Below are 12,739 nucleotides of genomic sequence, written 5' to 3'. Positions count from 1 at the left end.
TATAAATTACCATAGACCTCAATGGGAACAGGATCAGACCAGTTGATAATTTGGACCAAATCCTAGTTGCCTTCTAGAATTTAGAAGTGCATGTTGGGTTCTTTGTTGCTATAAATACAAACGCTCTGTGCCTCCACCACCACATATGCACACATCATAGAGAGCCAGGAAAAATAGCTTCCTAATAGAAATGGCTTTTTACTAAAGATAAAGCGTACTGGAAACCTGGGAGATATTCTAAAGAGAGAGGGCCCCATCAAATTAGGTCACAAAATTTAAGTTTTGTGAAACCACGCTGCAAAGCCAAACTTATTATAAAGATTTATTGTAAAATATTTAATAGCATATTAAATATGTCTGGTCCTTACAGAATATAGATAACATACGTTATTGTAGATAAGCCTCAAAGAGATAATAGGCACAACAGTCTCAGTAGAAATGTTTGGGGGTTTTTTTTTTCAACTTCCAGTGGAGGAAGGTTTATATTTAAAGGAAATCCCTTCAAATGTTTGCAGCCTGAACATGTCAACATCGGGTTAATATCTGAGAACTAGAAAGTTAAACAGCTCAGAAAGTAAAACTTAGTAGACTAGCCTGTTTTTCATTGCCAAAAGTGAATGAAATTCAAAGAGCTTAATGAGGGAACAGTAAATTAAAAATCTATTCCATTTTATTACTGAAGGTGGCATTAGTGACACTGGGATAGAAATTTATTTTTACATTAATTTTTCTCTGTTTAAGACAGGGGATTGCCTATGGGAGGTGGTCCTTACTGTAGAGATCACTATGTAATGGTTTTAACTAATTAGAGTGCCTAAAGAAACTTGTCACACCTCCAATATTTGATTACATTCTAAGATAGTATTAATAAGTCTCATTCCCTCAAAAAAGCACATTATGTGTGTTGGAATTCACTATATGCTCCTCCCATGCTGTAGCAAACATACAGTGTAATAAACGTGTCTAAGGCCATTCAGCTGAAATTTGCATTCCTCTGTAAGGCACTGAACGTATAACGTTTTTTTCAGACAATAAGCCAAACCTGGTGCTTCTTCCCATGCAATGGAAATTGTTAGTGCGGGGCATCCTTACAAGGGTCTCTCAATGGGCATGGCCTCTGTCCTCTCAAAGCCACCACTCCACAAATGCACTCCAGTTGTAAGGTCCAGTGTGTCTTAATGTAGGGATTTTTAATATAAAGCCTGCCAACACTTCTCAAGCTGTTCGGTAGATTAGTGTAAGGACTAAAGTATTGTTTATTCTTGAGACCCCAAAAATGTTGTAACATAAAGTAGTTTGTAAAGTAAATTGCTGTGTCCCAGCCCTTCATACTGTGGTGTGAATTAGCTTGTATGGGAGAAATATAAATTCATTCTGCTTTTTCAAAAGCATTTATTTACATGATGGCATCTTGTTGATTTTATATTTATTTTTACAGCAAAAAAGAAACAGCTGAAAGAGTTGGCTGGAAAGCCAGAATATGAAAATGAGAAGCTGACACAGTTGCGAAACACCTTAATGGAGGAGTTCACAAAGACTGATGAAGCTAGGGGAATTATCTTCACAAAGACTCGGCAAAGTGCATTTGCCCTTTTTCAGTGGATTAAGGACAACACAAAATTTGAAGAAGTGGGAATTAAAGCTCACTACCTTATTGGAGCTGGGCATAACAGTGAATTTAAACCCATGACTCAGGTAACTCTAACAGAAAATGTAATTAAAGGAGTGGTGTTAAAAATGTGTTTATATTTGAAGGAGGCAGCTTGTCTTAATTGTTAGAGCAGAGGACTGGGAGTCAGGAGACCAGAATTCTAGTCCCACATCTGTGTCTGACTTTGTGCGATGGTGTTCAAATCACCTACCTGCTTTGTGTCTCATTTCTGCATCTGAAGAGTGGGGGCACTCATAGCCACCTTTTGTAAAGCACTTTGAGAGGCTTAGTTGAAAAGCATTACATAAGTACAAAGTGCTATTCATATTTTAAAATACATTTGTTGAAAACTAGACCATCCCGCCCTCACTTATCAGCTGAGGCCTGAGATCAGAATTCTGAGCTATGTCTTCACTGACAAAAAAGGGGTGTTTTTACCATGTTACAACTAACACTCCATTAGCTATCATGCATACAAACATAGTGGAGACAAGGCACTGTAGCCAAGGACGGCGGAAAGTATAGTGCTGATCCTGCTACCTCCTGGTGTAAATTCCAAGTGCCTGGTCTTCTCTTCATTATCTCACTGTAAAATTCTATCATGCATTATTTATCTCATAACAAAACACCTTTGTGTCAGTTAAGACAAGGCCTAAGGTTCCTCTAGAAGAGACGATCTTACAAAGGCCAAACGAGCAGGGATTGTTGGGAATTTTCTGCTTTGGGTGTTTGTAATGTCACCTCTTCCAGGGAAGAACCCAAAACTCTGTGTTAAGGGTCCCTCCTGCAAACACCACCGAGATCAGCATTTAATGGTCCTACTCACAGCAATTAGAACTGTCCCCAATTGTTTTCAAAGGATTGGGCTCACAGAAGTAAGGTAGATTTTCAAATAATGGGCAGAATTCCACTTGACTAACACTCAGTACAAGCCTACTGACATCAATGAACTGACTCCTGTCATTTGTTACATCTGTACAAACCCTTGAGTTCAGTAGGGCAGCCTTGGCAGGACAGACCTGGGCGCTTTATATTCTGGCACTAAAGTGGGATATTAAACTAATTTTTGTAAAATACAATTTATCCTTAAAAATTGTATTTTAAGAGACAAAAATAATACCTATTGTCATATTTAGTATTAAATTGAAAAGAAAAGAGTTGTAATGTTATTGACCTCTGTCTGTTCTTTGTATTGCTGTTTACTTAATTTGCATAGGCCCATATGCTTCACACCAGGGCTGGATAATTATTGAATGAGAAATTGCCAAAATTCACAATGAATATTATTCACAATGAATCACTCAGTTTGGTTTACTTCATGCTATTCTGTTTGTTGACTGTGCTTTCTGTGTGACTTTCTGCAGCCAAAAATTATTCAGATTTCAAAAAGGAATGTTCTAATTGGCTAAATTTTCCCCTTGTATTCCTGTTCTAGCTCCCAATGAGACAGACTATCATTTCAGCACTTTAAAAAACAAGTGTGGTTTACATGCTAGACAGAACCAATTTACATCAGGGTTTCTCAGTTTAAAAATATGTTAGGAATTGTTCCCTCAGAGACATGATTCTGGTTTAGATGAAGATTTTTTGCAATATGGTATAATGATAAAAGAGCAAACAGAGCTTTTCCTTGAAAGCTGCTAGATTCTAAAGTTGAACAGAGCATGTAGAAAGATTTCAAAAGATGTCACATGTCCCTGCACACAAGATTGTTTTGTTCTAAAAGCCTGGTCAGTGCTCCAGTTTTTTCATTGCCAAGTCACTATGCTGTTTATCTAAAGAGGAAAATTTTACATTAACATTATTATTATTATTATTATTATAGGGAAATTAAAAAACCTTTTGGGCCTGGTTATGGAGGTGCTGAGCCCCATCACTCCAGTTGAAATCAGCGATAGTGGCAGATGTTCGCAGCACCTCTGAAAATCAGGACCTTATTTTTTTTTTCTATCAGTGCTGCTGTTAATGACAGAAAAAGAACCGGTATTGTCCAACCCCTCTGATACCTCCGAATTCGCTAACATTATAGGGTGAAATTTTCCACATTTGGGCACTTAATATTAATATTAGGTGCTTAAATAAAGGTGACCTGATTTTTTTTTTTTTCTTTTTCAAAGGTGTTGTGCATCTACAGCACCCATTTAAGTCAGTGGTGTAGTTTCTTATCCCCTAAAAAATGCTTAAATATGGTGCCTAATATTAAGTGCCCAAGTTTTCAAACTTTGGCCATAATTCACTGCACTTTTTAAAGAAAGGAAAGGGTGACTAGTTTTAGGTGCTAGAAGTTAACACCGGAAGTTAATATATTGAATCAAATTCATGGAATTGTTTTGACAGAATGAACAAAGAGAAATAATCAGTAAATTTCGTGCTGGAAACGTCAACCTACTTATTGCTACTACTGTGGCTGAAGAAGGCCTGGATATCAAAGAGTGTAACATAGTTATCCGCTATGGTCTTGTTACCAATGAAATAGCTATGGTGCAGGTATGTCAGTTTACAACATGGGTCTTTTTTTTTTTTTTTTTTTTTTTTTAAATATGGTTTGTATTTAGGGTTGTGTTTTTGTTGTGGTTTTAAATAAGCATTTCTCATTGTCGTGTCTAAAATCCAAAATAACTTTTTTCAGTCAGGAGGCGGATTGGAGGTGATACACAGGAGCTATGCGCTCTCTGATGGTTGTTTTCAAACCAGTTTAATACGAATGATGATTTTTTAGAATTGTACGTATCATATTTGGAGCAAATCTTGGGACCCTTGCGGACTAAAGGGGAACATATATGAACATAACATAAGAACATGAGAAAGGCCGTACCGGGTCCGACCAAAGGTCCATCTAGCCCAGTATTCTGTCTACTGGCCAATGCCAGGTGCCCCAGAGGGAGTGAACCTAACAAGCAATGATCAAGTGATCTCTCTCCTGCCATCCATCTCCACCCTCTGACAGACAGAGGCTAGGGAAGGTGCTCAGAGAGGTGTTCTGCACAGTTGTATACTAAGGCCATTTCCATGCATCATCCTCTGCCTGTGCACAGTGTGAAATTCACCCAGGTGCGAAGTGCCTGCTCAAAGCTCTTCACAATATTTAAGATCTTTGGTGGCCCTTTCTGAAGACAGGAGGGAGGATGGGCAGAGCAAATGTGAAGGGCTGGCCGTTACTCCCTTGTATCATGTTGGAGAAGGGGCTCCAGAAGGAGAAGTGTACCCACCCCTTCTATTGATTTAATGAGCTTTCATTTACTAATTCTCCCCCGCCCCCTCACGAAAATAAATGACAAAGGCTTTTAGTGGAAAAAAATTCTAAATCATTCACTGACAATATTAATTATTTGTATTGCATCGGAATCTGGAGGCCCAAGCCCTGGTGTGCTAGACACAATACAAATAGATAACAAAAGACACCCATGCTCAGAAAAGTTTACAGTCCAAGTAATAAACAGAATATAGAATTGTGAAGGCATTTGCTATGGTAAATAACACACATGCAAAGGAACACTTGCATCCCAAAATACCACTGTGTCAATGCTAGAATTTTATGTGTGAACTAATATGGTGTTTGTGTGTGCAACACTTTTTTTTTCCCCCCCGGGCAAAACTTAGGTTCTGAGTTTCAAAGATTTTTGTCTCATGATCCCTTTAGTACCATATCTCCTTAACACCCACGTGCTAGGTGTTTTATCTTTAATGGACTACAGAAACAGCCCAGGGTATTAGAATGCTGCTTATCCAAGAGCCAGGTGAATAATCTTTAACTGCAAATATGCTGCACAGGGATTCTTATTCTCTTAACTTCAAGTAAGAAACACTGAACATCTTTAGTTACATGAATATGGCCGAGCGAAGGGCTGTGCAGGATTTCTAAGCCTATGTTTCTTGCAAACTGCAGGCCCGGGGTCGAGCTCGAGCTGATGAGAGCACATATGTACTGGTGGCATCTGGTGGATCGGGAGCTGTTGAACGTGAAAATGTTAATATATTTCGTGAGCAAATGATGTATAAAGCTATTCAACGTGTCCAAAGGATGCGACGGGAGGAATATTTAAATAAGGTATTGCCTCTGACTCCTACTTAGAATCATAGAGTACCAGAGTTGGAAGGGACCTCAAGAGGTTATGTAGTTCAACCCCCTGCTCAAAGCAGGACTAATCCCCAGATGGATTTTTACCCCAGTTCCCTAAATGGTCCCCTCAAGGATTGAACTCACAACCCTGGGTTTAGCAGGCCAATGCTCAAACCACTGAGCTATCCCTCTCCCTTGTCTTATAAAGAGAAACAGGTGTGTTTCTTGAAGACTAGAAGGAACACTGTCAACACAAAATCTTATTTTTTAAAAAAAAGTTATCTGGTATGACAGTTGCCCCCAATTCCTCATGCCAATATTTATTGATTTACAACCACATTTACCTGTTTTTAAAAGAACATTTTCTCTTTCCTGTTGATGATGATAGAAAAAACCACCTAAACTAGGTGAAACTGACTATGAACAAAGTAAAGTAACTGAAAATTTAGAGAAAAATACTGTTCTCAAATCTCTGTGACAGTCGTTGTAGGAGTTACTTGTAACAAGAAGAGCCAGACATAAATTGTTGGGCAAAAGAGTGATTTTAAAGTTGACCGTGTCCTTTTAACTGTATCCATTTCCAGAACCTGTATTCATTGCAAATGTCTGGAGTTTTGGAAGTAAACTTGGAAATAAATCTTTCAGTTCTATAGATCTGCTGCTGTAGCTTCAGCAGACTATGACAGTGTTGTTGTTCTTGTTGTTCTGCTTCTAGATTCAGGGCTTTCAGATGCAAAGTATAATGGAAAAAAAAATGAAGGCAAAGAGAGATCAGCTTAAGACATACAAGGAAAATCCATCACTAATAACTTTCCTTTGCAAAAATTGCCACAAACTGAAATGTTCTGGGGAAGACATACAAGTGATAGAAAATATGCATCATGTCAATGTGAAAAAGGAGTTCCAGTAAGTGTTACCCAACTACTTGTTCTCTTTGAGGAAGGAACCTGTTTTACTGTCAGTATGTCTGCAAAGAGCCTGTAACATTGCAGCTGCTATAAAATAAAATATCAAAGTATTTTTGGAGATATCTAAGCCAAATTCTGGCTAGTAAGAAATGGAGGACTCATTCCTCAGCTACACAAGGTTTTGGTGCAGCTGAGGAGGTGGTGGGGCATGGTGGTCCTAAGCTGAATATAGGATGAAATATCAATAAATGAAAAAGATTGGGTTCCAGTTGCAATATTGACTAGGTCACTTTGTATAGACTGCATGTAATTAACAATCCAACCAGCAACCGAAAACGCTAAGTACGTGCAATGTTGCAAACTGCAATACAGCATGTTTATATTTCCTTTTGTTTTCTGTTTTAGCAGTTTTTGATATTAAACTTGCAACTTTAATGTTAAGCTAATTTTTAACTTCTGTGTATCTTCAAGAGATAGAAAAGCGAAAAAAAGTTGTGCAATTATTTTTGGAGTCAGTTTTAAACATTACGACTTTATAGATTGAAGACAATAAAATAGCTATGGTACTATGCAGTTATATAACTATAGCTGTAACACTGTAGCTCCATAATATCATAAGGTGAAACTAATCCAGTACAAAGGGGTCTACACAAGGCCCTGTACGCTAGTCAAACGCTGCTTAAACATTGGTGCTGAATGTAGAACAGTGATCCTAGGATGTTGCATGGGCATATGGTGTGTGTTGGGGTAAATTTCACCCACTGATGATAATGTAACAGAAATACTATTAGAAATGTCTTGCTACAGCTGCACAAAAGAAATTGTAATTGCTTACAATGGAGTGTGTGTGTGTGTGTGTGTTGTATTATTTCCAATTTGCCAATCAATTATTCTTCACTGTGAACTAGCTCTATATCAGACTCTTCCCGACCCTTGAGCACTCCCCCAAAAGTTACTTTTGGTTGAGACCACTTGCTGTAGGTTTCAGTCTAGGAGAACGTTTGAGAATGTTTATGAGAAAGTGAAAATGGGGAGTTAGAGAAAAGTTGAGTAAATATTAGTTTCTATGGTAGCAAAATGATAAGGAGGCCCCACAAAGAGTTCAGTAAGCAGCATACCACTTTGTTAGCATAATGTTGGCAGCTGCCTACCCAAGCACTAGATTAGTAATTCTTTTAACACTTTCACATAGCCTAGGAACTCCAAACATCAAGCACTCAGTAGAATAACTAGCAGAATGAAGTACATGCACTCTGTAGCTTTGTATTTTCAGAATCAGGCACAGCTCCACATTGAGAGGAAATACAGAAGCAGGGCCACACACTATTTCTCCCAAAGCTCCATGGCACATAGAACAAGCCAGCTGCACCACCATTTCTGAGGGTGTAGCATGCTCTCCTTTCTAAGGAGGGTGTGCTCTGATGGCCAGTACCTAGAGAAGGGAGGGTCAGTTATGGCACCACTTCTCCCCTGTCTCCTAAGTAGGAGCTACCAGAGAGTAGCTTCTACACTCAGAGGTGCATACAGAGTGTAGTTGTCATTGTCTTGCCCTTACATTGTCTTGTACACACACAAGGGTCAGTCAGAGTTTATGGCAGCAGCTCTAGTATAGCCATTTTACACCCACATCTTACTTCAGCAGTTATGGTCTCAGTGTACTGTATTTAAGGCCATCTCTGCTGTAAAAAGTATAACACAATCTGATTAATCTTTCCTGTCCATTTTCAGGGACCTTTACAGCATAAGAGAAAATAAAACACTGCAAGAAAAACATGCCGATTACCAAATAAATGGTGAAATTATCTGCAAAGATTGTGGGCAAGTAAGTGTGTGTTCCCTTTTTCTATTTTCTGCCAATATATTTCTGTCTGATTACACTGAATATTTTAACTGAAATATAACCTTCCTTACATTTTTCAGGCTTGGGGAAATATGATGGTGCACCGAGGTGTAGACCTGCCTTGCTTAAAGATTAGAAATTTTGTAGTTGTATTCAAGGATAAGAAAACCTCAAACAAAATTTTCAAAAAATGGGGAGAGCTACCAATCAAGTTCCCTGTCTTTGACTATGCAGAGCATTATGTTTCCAGTGACGAAGATTAAAAATTCATTCAAGGATGTAAAGAAATGCAACTATTCAGCATTATTTTGACTGCTATAATCAGACTCCTCTTTTGCATACAGAAGGCCAAATTTTGCATCCTACAGACTGTGGAAGGCCTTGAATGCAGTAAAACTATTGTGTGTGAAGAGGAAGGACATGGAGAGGAGAGAGGACTGTGCTGTCTGGCAGCTGTTTACACTCCAGCATGCAGTGGAGGTTTGGGATGGGTTGAGGAAAAAGAAGACCTCATGGAGCCAGGCTTAGTGTGGGTCCACAGAACAAGCCTACTCTACCTACACAGCAGAATCCAGTCAATTATCAAGGTCTCCCTTATATTTTTTTAATTGCAGCTGTCATTTTTATTATTGCAATGAGTGCCTTTCGCTGGCTGAGACTTTCTTCAAATATTTTGGGGGTTTTATCTCAAGAGACGCTTTTTAAAAAATAACTTGATTGTAGTTCAAATGTGCTGAAAGCAGGGATTGGGAATCAGTTTTTGGTGACACAGCAGCAGAAGTGGAGTACAGGGTATGCAAGCATTATCCCAGTGCAAGAGTTGGTATGGGCCACTGACTCCTAGAAGTGGTCTAAGCTGGTCATTTTCCTCTCCTCCTTCCTCATGCTCACATTGCTACTACTCAGAAGCACAGGTGACCTTGCTGTCTCTACTTCTACACTATGTCCTGAAAGGGGAGGCCGGTGAGGGGAGTAGATTTACCTAGTGTTGTCTCCCAGAATGCTCTGCTTCTCTCCCTTTATGCCATCAGCTGGCGACTCCCAAATGTGTTATGTGGTCAGACTAAAACTAAACTACTATTAAAACATGGTTTGAAAAATCACTGTATTTAAACCCATTTAAATATCCAGCTTCTCAAATTCCAGAACTTCGGTGACAAATATAACTTTACCTGTGCAGTAACACGAAAAGACTGTGTAAAATGTTGGAGATAAAATAATGTAGCCCATTAATAAATAATCTCTGTAAACTGTGATACAGCTTACTTCCTGTCGCCATTAGTGCATAGACATTCAGATACGGTAATTGTTGAAGCTTCTCTTCATGACATATTTTTTTAAACACGTGGTGTAAAATCCTGGCCCTATTTGAAGTTGATGGCAAAACTCCTATTGACTTCAATAGGGCCAGGATTCCACCCTTGCAATTTAAAGTGCAGCTCTGCGCTAAAAAGTGACTGCAAAAATGGCACCATGTGGTTCCATATTTGTCTCATTGACCAATTACATATTTTCTCACCTTACAAGTAAGATAACTGTGGTTTTGTCTTGTTTTCCATAATGTCAGTGTTGTAAACTCAACCTGGGATCTCTGAAAGTAAAGCTGTGTTCTTTCTGGCTTGATCTTCATTGCTGGTAACCCTGACCTACATCGGCGCCGACTCCATGGGTGCCCCGGGACTGGAGCACCCACGGGGAAAAAAAATAGTGGGTGCTGAGTACCCACGGGCAGGCTCCTCCTCCCCTCCTTAGCACCCTGCCCGCCGATCAGCTCGTCCCCGTACCCTGCAATGCCTTCCACCGGGGGCCATCAGCTGTTTGGCGGCGTGCTGGTGGAGAATCGGGGAGTGGGCCTGGGCGACACATGGCCTAGATGTGGGGAGTGGAATGGGCAGGATCAGCGCCTTCCAGCCACTGAGACGCTGCTCTGCAGCCCTGCACAGCGGTTGCCTGAGAGAGCATGGCTGGGGAAGTGACTCCTGCTGCCTGCCCGGCTCGGGTGCTGGGGTCCCCAGCAGCCGAGCCAGGTGGGGAGCGGAAGCCACCTCCTCCCCAGCCAGGCTCTTTCAGGCAGCTGCCGGGCAAAGCAGCAACCAGGAGGGGCTGGCGTTAAAAGTGGGGAGGAGGGAGAGCAGCAGAATGTGCCAGGATGGCAGGAGCAGCGGGAGGACAAAGCGTCCCCCCCATGCAGGTAACATGGGGCAGGGAGAGTGCGGTGGCCCCGGGGCTGGGCACGGGGGGACACACACATGACCTGCCCTTTTGCTCGTGCCCCCCCACTATGAGGAGGCACCAGTTCAATATGGGGCACCCTCGAGGGAAGGAGCAGGGCAGGCAGAGGTTGGGCAGGGGTGGGACATTGGGGGGAAGGGGTGGAGTGGGGACGGGGCCTAGGATGGAGCAGGCGGTCAAGCACCCCCCCGCCCCGGAAAATTTGGAAGTTGGCGCCTATGCTGACCTGAATGAGATCTGCAAAAGTGCAGTTGAGATGCAACTCCATTGCTCTGCAACTCCAGGTGAAGATCCTGCAGTCGAAACATAGCTAAAAATTCATTTTGATTATGCACAAGACTGAAAGTAATCCAGCTCACTCTCTCATACGAATATCAGCTTTAGGTTGCTAACAGGAGTAAAAAGTAGTATGAACTCGTTTTTGTTATTAAAGAGTCAGTGTCCACCAGGAGCAGCTCTGTTGAGTTAGGACTTCTGACCACACTTTAGGCATATTAAATTGTTACATAAAAAAGCAACATAAATTATGACTGGCAGAAGACAGTAGCATAACACAGATATCAACAAACTGTGGTATGGAACAATGTTAAATTTTAATTTACATATGTCAATGTCTATTCTGATAGGCTCATCTGGGGTCTATATTGTTTTATTTAAATTCTTGCCTCGGTCATTCAGATAACTCATGGGAATCTCTGCTAATTGACTCAGGAGTCAATTTTAGTATTTGCCCCTTTAATTTCGTTGTGGATTAAAATGTTAATATTTAAAAATACTACTAAACTAAATTTCATGATAGATATGGAGAAATATCCAGGTATTTCTTATGAAATTTCTTAGACAGCATGTAGTAATACCTGCCTACAGTGGTGCTGTTTCACTGAGCATCAAATTTTTTATTGACACTCAAGATAAATGCTGAATTTGGCTTCACCTCAATCAGTCTCTACCATATTTCAATTAAACTGGATGTTCCGCTCATCTGAAGTGATACCGGCTCATTTTTAAATGAATAAATGGGTTATAAAAATAAATTTGTATTCTGATGATAAGTTTTCCACTACAGGAAGACTGTAGATTACAATGTGCATAAACTGTATAATTTTGTAGCCTGGATAACTGGATAATTTAGACCTATAAATAACCCAATAAACTACTACTTTGTGGATGGAAATAACTTCCTTACGTCAAAAGCGCGAAGGCCAACAAATTTATATCCACTCAAATGTTCTGAGACGGTACTTTACAGGTCCTTTATTGATCCTGTTAAAACAAAAATGGTAGTGGGATACTAGAGGATAAATAGAACATGGCACATGAGGGTTGAATTTTACATGTATATATCTAATCCATAATGATATTCCTCCTCTTACATATTGTGTAAAGTATGATACAATACAATTTATAAATGAAAGCTTTATTCATTTCAATACACAGCCTTATGTCCTTATTATTCTCTTTTGTCCTTCTTTTAAAAAAAAAAAAGTTACAAATCAATGCCTCTCGTACATGTCATCTCTAGAAAGAAAGATGTTGTGTAGTTTTACTGTAATATTGTTAGCGGTTAGAGTGAAGTTGATCCCGGTTCAGCGCTTTGACTACTACTGGGAGCTGTTGGTTATTCTGCACTGGCTGAGATCACATTTTACAAGCCCAAATACACATATATGCATGGTAATGAATGGAGGCTATGTCATACACATATCTTTGGCTTCTGGTGAGTAAGTCATCTATGCTGTGCCATCATTCTTGTGATTTATGGTATGGCCCTTGCTAGCTGTTCTATCATAGCCAACTAAGCATGTGTGCCATCCTCACATCATGCATAACCTATGACACCAAATACTGAAGCTCCAGTTCACATATTGGCTAGGCAATTTTCACTCCAGTGCATTTGTTCACATATGGTGTTGTAAAACTCCTATTGCTCATCCAGGAAGTGCGAAGTTGTAAAGATGGGACTAAATTTTCATATCGATCTGCTAGTTTTATCTCCATTTATTGCCTTATGGTCCCAAAGTCTTCCAGGAGAGTGACAAATCCACACA

The 12,739-nt window shown here is 40.0% G+C and overlaps 1 protein-coding gene across 2 annotated transcripts in view; it reads left to right on the top strand.

Annotated features, from left to right (window-relative positions):
• Positions 1–10,082, top strand: part of IFIH1 (interferon induced with helicase C domain 1) — a 57,548-nt gene extending 47,466 nt beyond the window's left edge. For both annotated transcript variants that reach the window (XM_034786312.1, XM_034786311.1), the window contains exons 11-16: positions 1,439–1,695; positions 3,989–4,138; positions 5,538–5,699; positions 6,427–6,617; positions 8,348–8,441; positions 8,540–10,082. In XM_034786312.1, the coding sequence (XP_034642203.1) occupies positions 1,439–1,695; positions 3,989–4,138; positions 5,538–5,699; positions 6,427–6,617; positions 8,348–8,441; positions 8,540–8,722 (1,037 nt within the window). In that variant the 3' untranslated portion in view covers positions 8,723–10,082. The remainder of the gene's footprint in view (positions 1–1,438; positions 1,696–3,988; positions 4,139–5,537; positions 5,700–6,426; positions 6,618–8,347; positions 8,442–8,539) is intronic.
• Positions 10,083–12,739: the final 2,657 nt, after the last annotated feature.

Source organism: Trachemys scripta, chromosome 11, assembly GCF_013100865.1.
Source record: "Trachemys scripta elegans isolate TJP31775 chromosome 11, CAS_Tse_1.0, whole genome shotgun sequence".
NCBI classification, from domain to species: Eukaryota; Metazoa; Chordata; order Testudines; family Emydidae; genus Trachemys; species Trachemys scripta.
The sequence above is the reverse complement of the archived record's forward strand: the minus strand, read 5'-3'. Positions and strand labels throughout refer to the sequence as shown.